The sequence below is a fragment of the Apis florea genome, unplaced genomic scaffold (genome assembly GCF_048593485.1).
Source record: "Apis florea isolate Af1SG1 unplaced genomic scaffold, ASM4859348v1 contig_2350_pilon, whole genome shotgun sequence".
NCBI lineage: Eukaryota > Metazoa > Arthropoda > Insecta > Hymenoptera > Apidae > Apis > Apis florea.
This window is the reverse complement of record NW_028256565.1, coordinates 2,402,158-2,419,670: the sequence shown is the minus strand read 5'-3', so window position 1 is coordinate 2,419,670 and position 17,513 is coordinate 2,402,158. Positions and strand designations below refer to the sequence as shown.

Genomic DNA, 17,513 nt, shown 5'->3' with positions numbered 1-17,513 from the left:
ACCTCTGGTACCTGAACCGACCACCCACTCCTTACATTCGTCTTTCGCAGCCCAACCTTATCGACCACTTAAAGAAACCCACCCAAGTTCGTAAAAATCGACTGTCCCATCCAAATCTTCATATTACTCCCGTTAAGCCACCTCCCCAATCGCAGTCCAGTATCGAGTCCCAAGACTCCGCGACGTACGAGGGAACTCAATCAACCACACCCTGTCCACCGAGTTACTCTCCAAGTCAACGAAGTCGTTATTCCCAACCGAATCTGCCCACTCTTTTGATATCCCACGAAAAGAGATCCGGAGGTTCGGCTGATCGGCGTATTAGGATGTCTCAGCCTACGTTGAACTCGAGCTTCAGCGGTATCAACTTTGCCGGGATGAATCGTAGCTCCAGACTGTCTTATCCGAGTCTTAGAGCAGCTTCTGGGGATAATAGTATCAACGAGGAAGAAAGATTATCAGCGCGGAGTGTGCAAGGTTTTAGCGGAAGCTCAAGAGGAAGTTGGATGGATCAAGGCTCCTCGAGATTGTCCCAGTCGGATGTGACACGGTTTATCTTGAGGCAGGATGTACCAGCGAAACGAGACCGTCTCTCTCAATCAACCCTAGTTATCGGTGATTATCATCCCGGTCGTGGTCAACAGAGATTATCTCAACCTTGCCTAAGTACAGGGAAAGATCTTAATTTACCGACAATGGTTTTTCACTCTCCTTCTCCACCGTCTGTTAAACATAAAAGATTCTCTCCTGCCATACACGCTAGTCAGAGAGAACGGTTGTCGCAATTAGATATTGGTGCTAAATATAGAAATTTCAAAGAGACAGCTGCGACGAAATTTAATCGGGATAGGTTTTCAATACCCGAACTGGAGACGCAAAATGATCTTAAGTTATTGATAGCTGGCACACCAAAGCAGAGATTTAGTTTAGATAGCCAATTGACACGTAATCAAGATGTAACTCGGTCTAGATTATTGCCAATCGCTAGTTCACCTATCAATGAACACCAGCAAACTAAGATTGAAGAGCAAACAGGAATCCCAGGAGGTAAACTTAAAAGCCCCACCAGAGAAGGCCTTGGAAGTGTGCTCGTGGCAAGTACGACTCCAATATTACCACCGAACGAAAGAGAATTGTTGTCAACCGAGTTAAGTAAAATAACAACTGCGGTTAATTCGGCAACGTCGTCTTCTACGCAACATAAGGATCAAACAACACTTAGAGCGAGCAAACTTCATAGATCAGTTTCACCTATTCCTACCAGGGAAAGAATGTCAGTGCCTGAAATAAGAAACTCGAGTCTACGCCGATTGCTTGACCCACCAATGAGGCAAAGACACAGTATTACCGGCAATTTAAGGCAGAGTATAATCTCTCCAATTAAGCCTCTCGATTTTGGCAGAAAATCGCCGAAGCATTTGTTCGAAGAAGCCCTGGAAAGATTTCGAAAGGATGAAAAAGAAGAAAATCGAAAGAACGAAATTTCAAATTCAGAAATTCTTGTCGATATTGTCGATGAACCTAAACATATTCAAAAACATTACTCGTATACGTACGAAAGTACAGATGACAGTTCCTCGATATTCGGAAAGATAAGCATGTCTGCGATACCAAAGAAGAAATATTTAGAAAGTAATTTTGATGAAAATGAACAAGTAATTACTACAGTGATCGAGACGGATGTACCAATGATAATGGCCAATCCAAAGTATGTAAAAAAATCATCTTATTCGAGCGAGACCCCAAAATGGATTAGAAAATATTTAGAAAGCGAAAGTCCGAAAGTAGGAAGAAAGATGGCAACAAGCAACAAGGAGAAAAGTAATAGAAGGAATAGTCGGAGGAAAAGCTCTTTGGAATCGATGGAAGGCGAGAAAATTACAGACAAAGTTCGTTCGAAATCAGTGAGCAGCGGTGAAAGGAGTCCAATGTTGAGAAACACCGGTATACAATCCGAATTGAAAAATATGAAGAATACATATGTGAGAATTGTTCCTTCGAATAAAACTCAAGAAAACAGATATGAAGTAAAGATAGAGAATAATTGGATCGATGGAAATATTCACAGACTATATGATGATGAATGTGAGGATACGGATTCCGATGATTCCACGTCCATTTAAATTAAACTAACGATACTAATCGAATAGATAAAACAAAGAAATTTTGTCCAATTAATTTATAATGATATTTGTAAATTGGTGCAATGAGAGATTAAAGAAAAAATTCATATTGTGTACTTAAAGCATAAAATGCTACGAATTTTATGAAAATTGATATTTTCTAGTTACCAGTCAAGGATATGTATTAGATAACAGTTTGATTAGCCTAAAGTACATCTTGGAAACGAAATAACGAAAACTGATATGTCCGATCCCAATTTTATTTTCTCATATTATCATATTTGTAATGATTTTTAGATCTCAATGTATTATTTTCATTCGAACGAGAAATTTTATTTCTATTAAAATATAATTAAAACAACTTGTAAATATTTGAATTAATTTTGTTATGCTTATTGCGATGTATAGTTAAGAAATTTTTAGTAAAATTCAGGATATGGTTTGATATTTTATTGTCACTATTATTCGTATTTAAAATATAAAATTTTTTAATGATTGCTGTGAATGAAAGAAAATGTATCGAAAAAAATATAATCTAACTAGCTACCACTAGCTACCATCAAATACATAAACTGTGAATGAAATGTTCATTTTCTTGTCAACAAACTATCGACACTTCTACAATTTTATAGTATGATTGTCGAGAAATTTATATTTTTTTTTTCTATGCTAGTCATCAATGAGATTCGTGTGACTCTTATTTCAAATTCATATTATATATATATAACGAAATATTTGCCTCATAAAAACATTCCAAAAAATTTGTATTTCGCTTGAACATTACACAATTATATTGATATGTATTACAATGTTATGATATTATAACAGCATAACGCAATCGATGTAACGTTATAATATCTTAAACTCAGTATGAATGTAATATTACGGTCATGAATGTGAAACTTAGTTATCTTAATCATAAAATTGTTAGTCCTTTATATATGTCATTTAATATACGATTAAAAATGTTGTACCAAAAAGATATAACCAAAGGAAAAAGTATATAAAATGTATTTAATTTTTAAGAAATATGAGATCTTTGTATATTTTGAATCTCGTTACAAATTAATTTTTATCAAATAGAAAAATGATTCAAATTCATAAGTTTTAAAATAATTTATCATTTTTTTGCCAAAATGCATATATTATAAAAATTCCTGTATGTACATCAAGTTACATTTTATAATTTTTTTTTAAAAAAACTTGAAAAATACATGCAAGAAATTTTATCTAAATTATATAATAAATATGCACCATAGATTTGCAAAACATAACGCATTTTAAATTTACATATCTTGAACATAATATATTATGAACATAGTATGTCTAAATTTTAATTGTTATATCATGATTATTTAATTACGTTTTCAAAAGTTCCACTATTGACGAAAATTATATGTGATGAACAAATAAGAGCAACTCGTAGAAATATATTTAAAATAGTAAATATAAGACCTATCAGATAATTACTTTGTTACGAAGACGGTGTTCTTTTAGGCACGGCATAGAACAGAAATGATTGGAATTATATTCGAAAGGCACCTGACCTGCCATATCCACACCACATTGAAAACATCGTGAAACCACAGTGCAGCCTTGTTTTAAAATGCGTTGTTCTGCAGCCAATGCTCTCTGTATGTAGAAATTCATACTATTTAATGATTCAATTTATTAATACAATATTTATAAATTTTATAATTATTTTTTAAAATATATACTTTTTCTCTATCACTGAGACAAAGGTATCTTTGTTTTGCATCTTCTTCTTGTTTTTTAAGTTCAAATTCTTTTCTCTTCAATTTATCTTTTTCTCGCTTTATTTTTCTTTGTTGTCTTTTTTTTTCCGATTCTTCTTGTTCTATTTCATCAGTAAGTGGTCCAGGTATTTGAGACTTTATAATAGATATATGTATCAGTTTATAATAGTAATAAATAAAAATAATTTTAATAAATAAAGAAAATAAATAATAATAAATACCTTGCTATAATTAAATTTATCGGGATTAGCGCCCATAAATCTTCTAAAAATATTTCTAGTTTCCTTATCATTCGCCGCTGCATATGGTGTTTGTAATTTCTTATTTTTATTGCAAGGATCTGATCCAATTTCCAATAATTGCCTAAAATCGAATAACTAGATAAAAGTTCTATAAAATAAAAAAAAAGTTAGGCTAACATTGATATACCACACTAATTTTAAGTGTCCACCCAAGGCTGCTAAATGTAGCATCGTATTACCATCTTCGTTACAATCATTTACCAATTTTGTTATATCATGTTTGTTTATAATTGAATGAGAACTTATAGTTATATCTTCTTTATTTTGTTCTTCTAAATCAAAACTTTTTTCTACTTGAATTAATAAATCTTTAATAACAGATGTCAATAATTCATTATCACCTAATTTACATGCAGACCATAATTTAACTTTAGCATTGGCCAACATTTCATTCATTACACATTCTGGAAAAATATATTTTAACAGATATAAAAAATATAATTAAAAGAATATAATAATAATTCACCATCTTTTTTTGTCTTTTTCCTTTGACGACGAGATTTTTTATTCTTCATATATCTTGGTACAGTATCTTGAAAAGCGAGTAAATTTTCATGAAATTCTACTTCTAATTCTTGTTGAATTAATGAAACATCCATTGGAATATTAGGAGTGTTTATTTGATTATCCAATTCTTCAACTTTATCCAATTCTGATTCTGAAGATGATTGTGCTAACTTAGCAACTATATCTAAAAGATAAGATTAAAAATACTAATTTATTTATATTAATTGTATATAATTATATCTATTAAATATTTCTAATAATATTTTAAATTTTATACCAGGTAAAGGACGGCATGGACTTTTTCTTGGTTTTGCTCTATCTATATAAGATCGAGAATTTCTATGTTGTCTTTCAGGAGATGGTTGAGCAGGAATTTTATTCTTATCATTATCTTGTGTATTACGGATATTACTGGAAGCATTAGAATCGTTTTCTTCATTTTCTGTTTTTATTGGAATTTCGCCAGACACATCAGTTTTTGACAATTTTTTCCTAAGAGGTTGACGAGGTGAAATAGGAAAAGAGTCTGTAAAATCAGCTGCAGAACCTACAATATATAATGAAGTAAATAGTATTATATATATAATAATATAAGTATTAATGAAGTAAATATAAATATATTGAAATATTTAGAATCAATATTAATATTGTACCATAAATTTCCATTGTACTTAATATATCATACACTCTTTTAACTTCACTGAATGTTGCTCTACGAGTAGGAAAAGGTAATGGTCTTAATCTTAAGTCATTCTTATCTAAAGGTGGATTTTTTCCTCCAAATAATACAGTTCGATTATATGGACCAACAGCTCTATATAAAATTAGAGAGGAATTATTAATGTAAGATGACCATGATTCAAGTATATCTTGCACATGCTGAAAAAAAAAGATTAATAAATATAGTGTGAAAATAATTCTTATTTAAATTTATAAATTAAATACCTGAAGAAGAGATGCTTCATTATAACGACGCAAACTAGCTCCAGCACTTTTTGCATGATTAGTTGTTGTACGCGAACTTTGGGCAAAGCCTTGTTTTGCTCGTACAGTATAGGAATGAAATGTTTTATGTACAATGGGTTCTCCATCTAAAATACAAAAATATATTAATAATATTCATAATAATACAGAATATTTTCTTAGATATTAATATTAATACCTTGAAATACAGCTGCAGCAAAATGTCCTCCACCAATCATGATAACAGTCCATGTCGTTTTCCTCCCACTGTCCAATGCCTGAGCAATCATCTCATTGTCTACTTCTGGAATTTCCTAAAATGTAATTGCATCTCTCCTGATCTGGCAAGTATAGACACGCCAAGTGATTCTAATAAAGTAGATTAAATTACAAGATAAAATCATAGACAAGTATGTCTATACTCAGAGAAAGTTACTTACAAAACTATATCTCTATTACTATAAATGAACAGACCTTTTTATTATGAAGTAAACACCTGTATATACTAAATATATTTCCATCATCATTTTCAAAAAAAACTTTTGAATGACGACTTGCAGTGATTAATAAATCTTCAGTTTTTTTCTCTTTTATAATATCATCACAACATTCTGTATCAGAACTATCAGAAATTGATTCCATATTTTTTCCTTTTTTCTCAATTTTTTTATTCTTATTAATAAGATTTCTATTTTCACAATGTCCACTAGGTAAAATTCCAGTTTCCGAAACATATGTTTCATCTTCATTTTCAGAATCTACATCACTACCAGATAAACTCGAAACATTACCTATAATATTAACAATAAAATACTTTTCATATTGAATGCGATAATTTTATCATGGAATTAATAATTTTAATACCTTCATCAGCAAGAAGGCTAAATTTATCTTCATTTATAGGTTTTAATCCATTTAAACGTTGTTTTAAATTATATCGATGCCAATCTAACTTATAATGAAGCCTCTGTTGTGCTTTATCTTCAAATATAGTATTACAAAATGAACAACTTAAAGAATCGGATACAACTAAATCATCAAGTTGATTCAATAATTTCTCATTTTCTGAAACTAATATAAAAATATATAAAAATATATTTTATAAATTTTCATAATAAAAATAAGATATTATTTTTAAATATCATTAGTAATTCTCGATTTTATAAAAATAAATAAATATAATAACCTCAAATATATATTTTCTGTATTTAAAAGTTGTAAATTTATTAATTTGAATGACGTAATAAAACGATAGATAAATAAAATGATTAAAATTTTATAAATATTCTTAATTATAAAAAAACATGAAAGTAATAATTTTAGAATTACAATCATAATTTCTAATATGAACATAAATTCACATTAAATAACATTTTAAGGAAAATGAATATTCTAGATATAATTACCAGATGACGATCGTGATTGCATGCATTGTGCTACTTTAATTCCTTTTGTAATTCTATTAAAATCTTCTTGATTGTATATTTTAAATATTTGATGATCCATCATTCACGTTATATTTTAATTTTTGAACTAAAAGGATTGTATGAAGCTGAAAAAATAAAATATAATCATCAATAAAATAATAAAATTTTTATTGAAAAATTAAAATTGAAATATCACCACTTATTTAATAATGAAATAGAAAATTCTATTATTTTATACTAACTTTTTCACGTATATGTATATAAAACACTTTTTAATAATTAAATAAATGTCAAAATTAAATAGCATCTACTTGACAATCCAATGCAAGTTAGAAACAATTTATACTATATTGTTAATATATGTTAATATTATTTATTGAAAAAATTTTATTGAAAAAAAAATATAAATAATTTTATTAAAATAAAATTCTAAAGTTATAATAAATAATATATGCACTTTCGATTTTAAATATATTTCATTAATCACATCACATACAGTTTTATTTTAACTTAGCTTTGATACAAAATTACATCATCAAATATATTATCGCAGATGGAAACAAGGTACCAATAAAAAGAGACAAGAAATCAAAGAATAGATCTAACATTCAATACATTTTTTTTTTCTAAAATTGGATCAAAAAACTCTAATCAAATTCTTCAATAGGTTAGGTAATAAAATTAATGAAATATAGAAACTGTTTTTTGAATGTATAAATTTTAGATTGAATATAGATAAAAAAATAAGATAATAGAGAAAGAAGGACAGAAATAGATTAAAAATTATAGAACGCCATCTCTAGAGTGCTAAAATGAAATTCAAATAGGCAAGGATAGCAAATAATAATAATAGAAAAAGAATAGAGATAGAATAAAAATTGACTGTCAATGTTATCTCTTAAGAAACAATGACATTTTTTAAAAACAAAAGATAAGGTAGAATAGAAAATGATAATCTGCGCCATCTGTTATGATATTTAAGAGATACTCAAAAATTCTCAATTCTTATCTACTTTACATTGCCTTTAAAAAGATTTTTGGTATTCAAAAGATGGCATTAATGATCTATTTTCATTCTATATATCTTTTGCCTATAAATTTTATTTACAACATTCTTCTTATAAAGAATGATGTTAAGTATTTTAATTCTATCTCTGTCCTTTTCTTATCTATATTTGCTCTAAAATTTATATATTAAAAAATCAATTACAATATCTAATTAATTTTATTTTCTTTTTTTACTAATATATTGATTAAAAATATACAAATAATAACATAAAAATTTTAAATTTAATTTATTTTGTAAATGTTAAAATTAGGATGTTACAATATTACAATAACTATTATAATATTCTTCAAATATTTCTTCAACAATTTCAACTAAAAAAATATTCTCAATATTACAATACAGTAATATAATATGTTTTACATATACATGTGTATATACATAATGTGATGTTAAAAGGTACCACATTTAATACTTGATGTTTAACTTTTTGAACTTAATTTTACTTTATCAATAAATAAAGATATTTTTATATATATATATATATATATATATATATATATATATATATATGTACAATTTCAGTCTTAAATTATAAAGAAATTAACATAAATAATTGATTTATAATAATACATTAACTTTGTACTTTTTATAATTTTATATATAAAATAATATGCATTATTTTATATTGCATATTATTTTATATATATGTTATATATTATAATGTTAATACATTTTAGTCATATTTAATTATTTTTCTTATATAAAATTAGAATTTATATTTTTTTATAGTTTAAACTATTGAAATAAATCCGTTTAATTTTAATTTTAATTTAATTTAAACATAATTTAAATATTAATTCAAACATTATAACATTAATTTAAACATATAAGATTCATTTTGTTATTTTTTTCTTATTTTAATGTTATTATTTAAGAATATTATCTTTTTTATATATTAATATACAAAATTGCTCTTTTTTCTATCAAGAATATTTATAAATTTGTATATTATAAATTATCTATTTTGCTTATTAATTATTAAATTAGACACAATTAATTAACAATAATAATGAATAAATATATACATCATTATACAATCTTCTATAAATTATATAAACATTAAGTTAAATCATTTCACATTAACATTATTTTGTTCAAGAATGTTAAAACATTAAAGACACATGTAGACGAATATTAATATACCATTAAGTATTCCAATCAAATAATTCATTTGTATCCCTGATGTCTTTGCAAATCTGAAAGAAAAACAAAATATATAAAAAATAAGAAAAGAATAAAATTTCAGGAAAAAAGAATAAAAAATTCACATATATAAATTCACATAATTAATTGTTATAGTGTTATTTAATAATTTGATAATAATTTGATAAATTTTTTCAACTTACTTTTGCTTAGAAGGACTAAAAGGAGTAGGTGGATTGATTCCAGGAATACTGCTATCTTTGTAAATTATAAACCAAGTAAAACCCATCATAATAAGACCACATATTGCTGCTCTTATTAGCCATCCATATGATTTAAAAAATAATGTCATTACATTTACAACATCATCGTATTGACTATTATTAACAAATTTTTCATTTATAACTGTTAATTGTTTTATATTGAATTCTGATACATCAGGTACATATAATAAGTCAAATACATTGGATATATTTGAAAATATAGATGCTGTTGATGCTACATATTTAATACTATTTTGTGGCTCTAAAATACTACCTAAGAGATGATATATAAATATCAATACTCACAATACTATATAAAATATCTAACATGCAAGGCAGCAATAAAATTTTTTTTTTATAATTTTAAGTTTTATTAAAAATTTTATATATACAAAATGTTTATTGTTATATATAGATATAATTTAAAAAACATAATCTATTATAAAAATAAAGAAAATTAAATTAAATTCACAAATTTATTTTAATGATACTCTATTGCATAAATATAATATTCCATTAAAGCATAAATTATTATTTTAAGCTTGTCAATACGAAGATATTGAAAAAATTATTACAAACAATACATTCCTTATGCTTAATCAAATGTATAAGATATGTATGTACAGAGTATAAACACATGCAATGCTATTAACAAACACGCTAAATTTACAAAACAAAGATTTGAATAAAGTATTATTTTCTTCTCAATATCACTTACCATAATTTATATATAATTTTCCCAAAACGATAGATAATGATATTATAAAGAGTAAACAAATAAAATTCCATTCATTCATTTGTAATCTTTCCCATAACCTCATTGGTACAATGCAATTTTTGTTTGTTAGTAAGTCATCAGTTTTATTTAAACGAAAATTAAATTTCTTCTCGCCCATTTTAATTTACAATCAATGAATACATATATGTCTGCATTGAATAATCACAAGATTATGAATAACAAATGATATTACCAAAATGTATTACCAAAAATAACAGTGAATAATAATAATACATAAATAGATGTACGATTCATACACACGTGACACATACAAAATTTTTACGCATGCGTTTGGAAAACGTTTATTCAGGACTGTATCATTATTAATTTTTAAAAATTCGAGTTAAAATTTTTTAAATATTAATTTAATTTTAATAAAAAATATATACAAATTCTAGAAAAAATTTAAAAAATATATTATTCTAGCAAATAAAATAAATAAAAAATAAAGTCAATGTTAAATATTGAAAATTTTTCCTGTCCTAATTTATATATTCATTAAAATAATTTATTTTTTCTATAATTTCATTAATAATATCATATGATTATATATAATTATAATATAATATATTTAATATATTATATTATAAAAACAAATGATAATGTTTTGTAACGCTACTGTAATTATAAGATTATGGAGGGGTGAATAATAGATTGGAGATTCCAGTTAACCGCATTCGTCATTCGTTTAGCGGCGAAGATTGGTCTGTGTAAGGGAGCTGGACTCCATAAGAAACGAATTGTGTATATTTATATAAAATTATAAACGTGTATATATGTATTATTAAAAAAAATGGCAATGCAAGAGGAAATCGGTATTGGAGATTTGGTTCTTTTGGATGAAATCACATTAGAAAAGATTGTGGATAATTTACGAGTTAGGTAAGATTATATTTTGACTAATGGTGAATAAGGCGGTAAATTAGGAAATTGGCGGGAAATTTAGGAATATAAGTTATTTGTTTCTTAAGGAACATGACAGGTGTCCTTTTTTGTATTCCGATGATCTTACTAAAATACTTCATAGATCATCCACCAAGAGGGCGTGGCTAACCGTATATTAGCAGGTGGTTATAATTCGGCTTCATAATTTGGATTTGAACTCGATCTACAAAATCGATGATAATAAACTATATCAAAATTTTATATTAGAATTGCTTTTAACCAATAGTATGTTTTTATATTTTATATATAATATCAACATCAATAATTATGAATTTATATATTTTCTATGTTTTTGTATTTATGTAAAATCTATAATTATATATTCAACACTATAATTATAAATATTTAACTTTCATGTTTTTTTATAAAAAAAATTAGCATATGTTCAAGAGTGATATATTTAATTTTATAATAAGAAATGTTTAAATCTTATCTCGTTTTGTATTCTATGAGTCATCGGTTTGTAACTTAAACTTTACATTAACTCAACTAATATATTTAACAATCAAAATGTTTTGGCCTTCTTTTATTTTATATATATATATATAAAACGTAATTAATTATATTATATTTAAAAATGAATTATTTATTTTATTCAAATATATACATATTAAAATACAAATTATTTAAGAAAAATGAATAAATTTAAGCGCGTGATTGATAAATAATTTAGCAGAAATAAATAATTCTAATATGTTATTCAATTATATATTATTATTATTTTACAGATAATAAAATAAAGTACATATATATATACATATATATATTTATTTGTAATATAACTATTATAACATTTGATAATAAGTAATAGTCACAGTAAATGATAAGGAGATAATTGATGAAAAGATAATCTTTATCTCTTAAAAAAAAATTAGTATTGTAAATATATGTGTATAGTATTGTAAATAAATTTTTCTTGAGTTAAGTTTCAATAATATAATATTCTATGTACATTGAATTTTTATTATCAATTTAATTTTTATTTAAATTGATTGATTGATTGATTCTTTTATTATTTATATTATTTATTTCATTTATTATATATTTATTTCATTTATTATATATATATAATTTTAGATATAATGGTGGTAAAATTTATACATACATTGGTGAGGTATGTGTCAGTATAAATCCATATAGGAATATAAATATATATGATAATGAACATATTAATAAATATAAAGGTAAAACTATATTGTAAATATTTATTATTTAAATAATATATTAAAAAATTAACAAATATTGTATATGAATATAAAATTATTGCATTTGATAATTATATTTTAGACAGAGAATTATTTGAAAATCCACCACATATTTTTGCAATTGCTGATGCAGTGCATAAAGAAATGAAACAACAACGACGTGATACTTGTATAGTAATAAGTGGAGAATCAGGTTCAGGTAAAACAGAAGCAAGTAAAATTATTATGAAATATATTGCTGCAGTTACAAATTTAAGTGGTCAACAAGAAATAGAAAGGTACATAAATTATTCATAAGAAATGTATTTTATTATTTAAAATTTTTTAAAAATTAATTTAGTTTTTAAGTATAATAAAACAATTATCTTTATTTTATTTATTTTTATAATTTTTTATTTTAATTATTTATTATAATTATTTATTTTAAAATTATTTTTTTTATTTTTATATTTCAGAGTAAAAAATATTCTTATACAATCCAATTCAATATTAGAAGCTTTTGGAAATGCAAAAACAAATAGAAATGATAATTCATCTCGATTTGGAAAATATATGGATATAGATTTTAATTTCAAAGGGGATCCAATTGGTGGTCATGTTACTAATTATTTATTAGAAAAATCAAGAGTTGTATATCAACAAAATGGTGAAAGAAATTTTCATTGTTTTTATCAGGTATTTGCAATAATTTAATTTTTATTATTTTTATTTTTCACTATATATATGAAATATTTTATTTAAAATTTTAGTTAATAAATGGATGTAATGAAGGAGAATTAAATAAATTACGTTTGGTACGAGATCCAGCTGCATATTTCTATGTTGGTGCAGGAAATTGTAATAAAGCAAGTCCAACTGATAAGAGTGATTATAAAACTGTTACCTCTGCTATGTCTATTCTTGGATTTACTCAAAATGAAATGCAAACAATTTGGAATATCATTGCTGGAATATTACATTTGGTTTGTTGTAATTAAAATAAAAAAAATTAAAAAGTTATTAGATTATTCTTAATTTGACATTTGATTTATAGGGTAATATTACTTTTAAATTTATTGAGGATAAACTCTTTATTGAAAATAGAGCTGCTTTGAATGATACAGCAAATTTATTTTCTATCAGTACACAAGAATTAAGTACAGCTCTTACGCAAAGAGTTATTGCAGCTGGTGGAGAAGTTATGCAAAAAACTCATACTTCAACAGAGGCAGAATATGGTCGAGATGCTTTAGCAAAGGTAATGTTTTTTTTTTTTTATAATTTTTTATTATATATGTATATATATATATGTAAAAAATAAGTGGATATTATTTAAAATTTGAAAAATAAATTATATTTCAGGCTATATATGAAAGACTATTTACTGAAATTGTATCTCGCGTCAATAGTGCAATTAATGTAAATGATACAGAAATTTATAAAAGATACAGAACTGTAATTGGAGTACTTGATATATATGGTTTTGAAATTTTCGATGTAAATAGTTTTGAACAATTCTGTATTAATTATTGTAATGAAAAACTACAACAATTGTTCATTGGTAAGAAAATCTTATATAAAATTATTGTATTATAATAAAATTAATATTTATAATATTTCAGAATTAGTATTAAAACAACAACAGGAGGAATATGAAAGAGAAGGTATTGCATGGCAAAATATTGATTATTTCAATAATCAAATAATTTGTGAATTAGTAGAACAACCTCATAAAGGAATTATAGCAATTATGGATGAAGCTTGTCTTAATGTTGGCAAAGTTACAGATGAAGTTAGTTTTCTTAATTACTTTAATTTATTATAATATATTAATTTATTATATTATTTTATATATATTTATAATTTATATTTATTACATTTTTATTATAAAATTAAATTAATTAATATTTTATTAAAATTTTATATAATAATTTTTTTTAGATGCTTTTGGAAGCTATGGATCAAAAATTATTGGATCATAAACATTATACTTCTCGGCAATTAAAACCAATGGACAAAGAACTCCAACATAAAGTTCAATTTAAGATTAAACATTATGCTGGAGATGTAATATATAATATTAGTGGTTTTTTAGATAAAAATAAAGATACATTGTTTCAAGATTTTAAACGTTTACTTTATAAAAGTAGTAATCCAATAATTAGCAAAATGTGGCCTGAAGGTGCTCAAAATATTTTAAAAGTATGTAAATATATATTTTATAATTGCTATAAAAGTATTTTTATTATTATACTATTTTATTTTAGACAACAAAAAGACCTTTAACAGCTGGAACTCTTTTTCGTAATTCTATGACAGCACTAGTTAAAAATTTAACAAGCAAAGAGCCATTTTATGTTAGATGTATAAAACCTAATGAAGTTAAATCACCGGTTGTATTTGACGAAGAAAGAGTCAATCATCAAGTACGATATTTAGGTCTTCCTGAAAATGTATTAGTTAGAAGAGCAGGTTTCGTGTACCGTCGACGATATGATACATTTTTAAAACGGTATTTATATTCATATAAATAATATGATTAATCATATATTTATATATCGTTATATTACAGAGATTCAATTATATTATTAAAATTTTTTTTTTACTAGATATAAAATGATATCACAATATACTTGGCCAAATTTTAAAGGTGGTAATGATGAAGATGGTGTGCGTATGTTAATGGCTGAAAAAGGATTCAGTAATGATGTAGAATATGGACATACTAAAATATTTATTCGTTCACCTAAAACACTTTTTGAATTAGAAAAAGTTCGTTATTTAATTTTTATCTAATTTAATTTATTTAAAATTTTTACTTATTGAGACAATTGTCAAACTATGTTTATTTTTAGGCGCGTAGCGATTTAATTCCAGGCATCGTAATATTATTACAAAAACAATGGAGAGGATATTTATGTCGTCAAAAATACAAAAAGATGAAAGCTGCCCTTGTTATAATGAAACATTATCGAAAATATAAAATATATGCTTATATCAAGGAATTAGAAAAGATATTCCGAAATGCAAAAACAATGCGAGATTATGGTAAACATTTAATTTGGCCTCATGAAAACTTTGCTGTAAGACATATAATATCTGTTTTAAAAATAATGTATGAAAGATGGTGGGCATGGATGATTCTTAGACTTATCCCTAGAGAGGATTGGCCTCAACTACGATTAAAAGTATGTTATATTTATCAATTAAAATGTTTAACTTTTTTAGTTTTAATTTTTTATATTAATATTATGTTAGATGGCCGCGGGAATAGTTTTACGTTCAAAGCGACTTCATTGGGGACAAGATAGACGATGGGAAGGGAATTATCTTTCTAAACCGGATGAAAATGCTCATAGTGATATTTTTAATTCTTCAATAAATAATCTTCGCAATACTGATCATTTTAAAGCAGTTTTATTTAGTGCATTTATTAAAAAAACCAATAGGTTTGTATGAAATATTATATTAATTTATTATATAATCATATTAAGTGTAAATATAAATTTTATTTTAAATTTGTAATTATAGATTTAATAAATCAAAAGATCGTGTATTAGTAGTTACTGAACATGCAATATACAAACTTGAAAATTCTAAATTCAAAAATATGAAAAAAGGTATGCCAATAACAGAAATAACAGGTTTAAGTGTATCACCTGGAAAAGATCAACTTATAATAATTCATTCAAATCGAGGAAATGATTTTATTATGTCAATCATTGCTAAAGATGATAGAATTGGAGAACTTGTTGGTATTTTAAGTAATAAATATAGTCAGTAAGTATATATTGATTATTTAAAATTTAGTTTATATAATTTACTACTTGATATTTACTACTTGAATATAAATTAAAATGATATATTTCATGCTAGATTACGTTTTGCTGACTTACAAGTTACAGTGGATGTAAAACTTAAATGTATGTTAGGAAATAAAAGCAAAGTCTTACGAGTAGAAGTAAATCCTGAAGTTTATGAACCAACATTTAAAAAAGATGGTGAAAATATTATATATGCCATTCCGCCATCAATCGGTATAATTGATGGAAACGTTGCTACAAGGTTTCATTCTAGAACCACTAACTAAAGTACATAATGCTTGAACTGCCTTTTTAATATTTTATTATAAATATTAAAATTAAATTATTACATATACTAAAATAATGTTCTGCAAAAGTATTTTTTGAAAATATTTTTTATTTATAAATTTTTTAATGTACAAATTTATAAATAATATTAAGAACATGAATCGTAAGTTAAAAACAAGTGACAATATTAATTTAATAACAAAAAGTATTTTGATGCAAATAAATAAGTTATTAAAAGTTATTAAATAAGTAATTACTATATAAAAATAATATAATGTTGTTTAATAAAACTGTTTCATGTAAATACATACAAAATTCACTACAAGTAATGCATTTAAATTATAAAAAATAAATTATGTATTACTTAAGTGAAATAAGTTGTAAATTTTTCAATTGGAATATTAGAATATAATGAATAAATATAGAATATAAGGAAATTAACACAGTATTGTTTTAAAAATGTATCATTTTTTGATACAATAGTCTTAAATATTTATCAATGTGGCATTTTACTTAAAATATTTTTGAAAATATATTTTTATATTAGTGTTAAATATTTATACACTATAAAAAATTTAATTAGATTTATAAATTATATATTTTATAAAACAAAATTTTATAAAAAATATATAATTTATATTCATGTTAAAATTGATATAGATTAATAAAATTTTAAATATTAAATATCAATAAAAAATTAAATACAACTGAAGAATTTGTTATATTGTTTCTTAGATTCAAAATTTTCTAATTTTGTTAATATTATATAAATAATGTTGTACAAATTGAAAACATATATAAATATGAAATGTAAAACAATATAACATATTATAAAATAGTGCCATTATATAAATAAATCAATATTTTTACATATTTTTATTTATGTCAAATTGTATCAGCAACTATAATTGGGAAATAAATAATAAATTATTTCTATGTAAACAAAATTTCTAATATTTTT

General features: G+C 24.3%; 4 protein-coding genes across 10 annotated transcripts; 2 read left to right on the top strand and 2 right to left on the bottom strand.

Moving 5' to 3' along the window:
* The first annotated feature begins 32 nt into the window (after window positions 1-32).
* On the top strand, window positions 33-3,224 carry LOC147658101 (uncharacterized). The gene has a single exon (XM_086905083.1). The coding sequence runs from the start codon at window positions 327-329 to the stop codon at window positions 2,121-2,123; it is 1,797 nt and encodes a 598-aa protein (XP_086761209.1). The 5' UTR covers window positions 33-326; the 3' UTR covers window positions 2,124-3,224.
* On the bottom strand, window positions 2,858-7,888 carry LOC100864090 (tRNA endonuclease ANKZF1). Of its 2 annotated transcripts, none has more exons than XR_015291225.1 (13): window positions 7,322-7,888; window positions 7,059-7,204; window positions 6,517-6,723; window positions 6,127-6,443; window positions 5,852-5,966; window positions 5,635-5,780; window positions 5,343-5,568; window positions 4,967-5,236; window positions 4,649-4,873; window positions 4,300-4,586; window positions 4,102-4,243; window positions 3,842-4,015; window positions 2,858-3,755 (listed from the first exon to the last, which is right to left on the bottom strand). XR_015291225.1 is itself a non-coding variant. In XM_003696546.4 (13 exons), the coding sequence occupies exons 2-13, from the start codon at window positions 7,159-7,161 to the stop codon at window positions 3,582-3,584; spliced, it is 2,376 nt and encodes a 791-aa protein (XP_003696594.2). In that variant the 5' UTR covers window positions 7,162-7,204; window positions 7,322-7,888; the 3' UTR covers window positions 2,858-3,581. The 2 variants fall into 2 exon arrangements, 1 of the variants encoding a protein (XP_003696594.2); XM_003696546.4 differs by having other exon boundaries at window positions 4,310-4,586.
* A 1,012-nt stretch (window positions 7,889-8,900) lies between these two features.
* On the bottom strand, window positions 8,901-10,644 carry LOC100864442 (uncharacterized). 2 transcript variants are annotated; one of them, XM_003696549.4, is made up of 3 exons: window positions 10,273-10,644; window positions 9,495-9,828; window positions 8,901-9,344 (listed from the first exon to the last, which is right to left on the bottom strand). In XM_003696549.4, the coding sequence occupies exons 1-3, from the start codon at window positions 10,448-10,450 to the stop codon at window positions 9,260-9,262; spliced, it is 597 nt and encodes a 198-aa protein (XP_003696597.3). In that variant the 5' UTR covers window positions 10,451-10,644; the 3' UTR covers window positions 8,901-9,259. The 2 variants fall into 2 exon arrangements, with proteins under 2 accessions (XP_003696597.3, XP_086761201.1); XM_086905075.1 differs by having other exon boundaries at window positions 9,495-9,824; window positions 10,269-10,591.
* A 352-nt stretch (window positions 10,645-10,996) lies between these two features.
* Window positions 10,997-17,499, top strand: Myo31DF (Unconventional myosin ID). 5 transcript variants are annotated; one of them, XM_003696543.4, is made up of 15 exons: window positions 10,997-11,214; window positions 12,355-12,461; window positions 12,565-12,760; window positions 12,938-13,157; window positions 13,232-13,444; window positions 13,516-13,719; window positions 13,824-14,022; window positions 14,084-14,253; window positions 14,403-14,663; window positions 14,729-14,973; window positions 15,071-15,233; window positions 15,317-15,649; window positions 15,720-15,910; window positions 15,993-16,241; window positions 16,338-17,499. In XM_003696543.4, exons 1-15 carry the CDS (start codon window positions 11,126-11,128, stop codon window positions 16,549-16,551), a joined length of 3,054 nt encoding a protein of 1,017 aa, XP_003696591.2. In that variant the 5' UTR covers window positions 10,997-11,125; the 3' UTR covers window positions 16,552-17,499. The 5 variants fall into 5 exon arrangements, with proteins under 5 accessions (XP_003696591.2, XP_086761197.1, XP_086761194.1 ...); XM_086905068.1 differs by lacking the exon at window positions 10,997-11,214 and adding an exon at window positions 11,374-11,502; XM_086905070.1 differs by lacking the exon at window positions 10,997-11,214 and adding an exon at window positions 11,383-11,399.
* Window positions 17,500-17,513: the final 14 nt, after the last annotated feature.

Bases quoted from the DNA above. Each gene is read 5' to 3' on its own strand.
- LOC147658101 (XM_086905083.1), top strand. From the start codon at position 327: ATGTCTCAGCCTACGTTGAACTCGAGCTTCAGCGGTATCAACTTTGCC.
- LOC100864090 (XM_003696546.4), bottom strand. From the start codon at position 7,161: ATGATGGATCATCAAATATTTAAAATATACAATCAAGAAGATTTTAAT. The intron at 6,724-7,058 runs GTAATTATATCT...TTTTTATATTAG, and splicing joins GCAATCACGATCGTCATCTG to TTTCAGAAAATGAGAAATTA. The intron at 4,016-4,101 runs GTATTTATTATT...TCTATTATAAAG, and splicing joins ATAAATTTAATTATAGCAAG to TCTCAAATACCTGGACCACT.
- LOC100864442 (XM_003696549.4), bottom strand. From the start codon at position 10,450: ATGGGCGAGAAGAAATTTAATTTTCGTTTAAATAAAACTGATGACTTA. The intron at 9,829-10,272 runs GTAAGTGATATT...ATCATCTCTTAG, and splicing joins AAAATTATATATAAATTATG to GTAGTATTTTAGAGCCACAA. The intron at 9,345-9,494 runs GTAAGTTGAAAA...TTTTTCTTTCAG, and splicing joins TTTAGTCCTTCTAAGCAAAA to ATTTGCAAAGACATCAGGGA.
- Myo31DF (XM_003696543.4), top strand. From the start codon at position 11,126: ATGGCAATGCAAGAGGAAATCGGTATTGGAGATTTGGTTCTTTTGGAT. The intron at 13,445-13,515 runs GTTTGTTGTAAT...TTTGATTTATAG, and splicing joins TTGCTGGAATATTACATTTG to GGTAATATTACTTTTAAATT. The intron at 15,650-15,719 runs GTATGTTATATT...ATATTATGTTAG, and splicing joins GGCCTCAACTACGATTAAAA to ATGGCCGCGGGAATAGTTTT.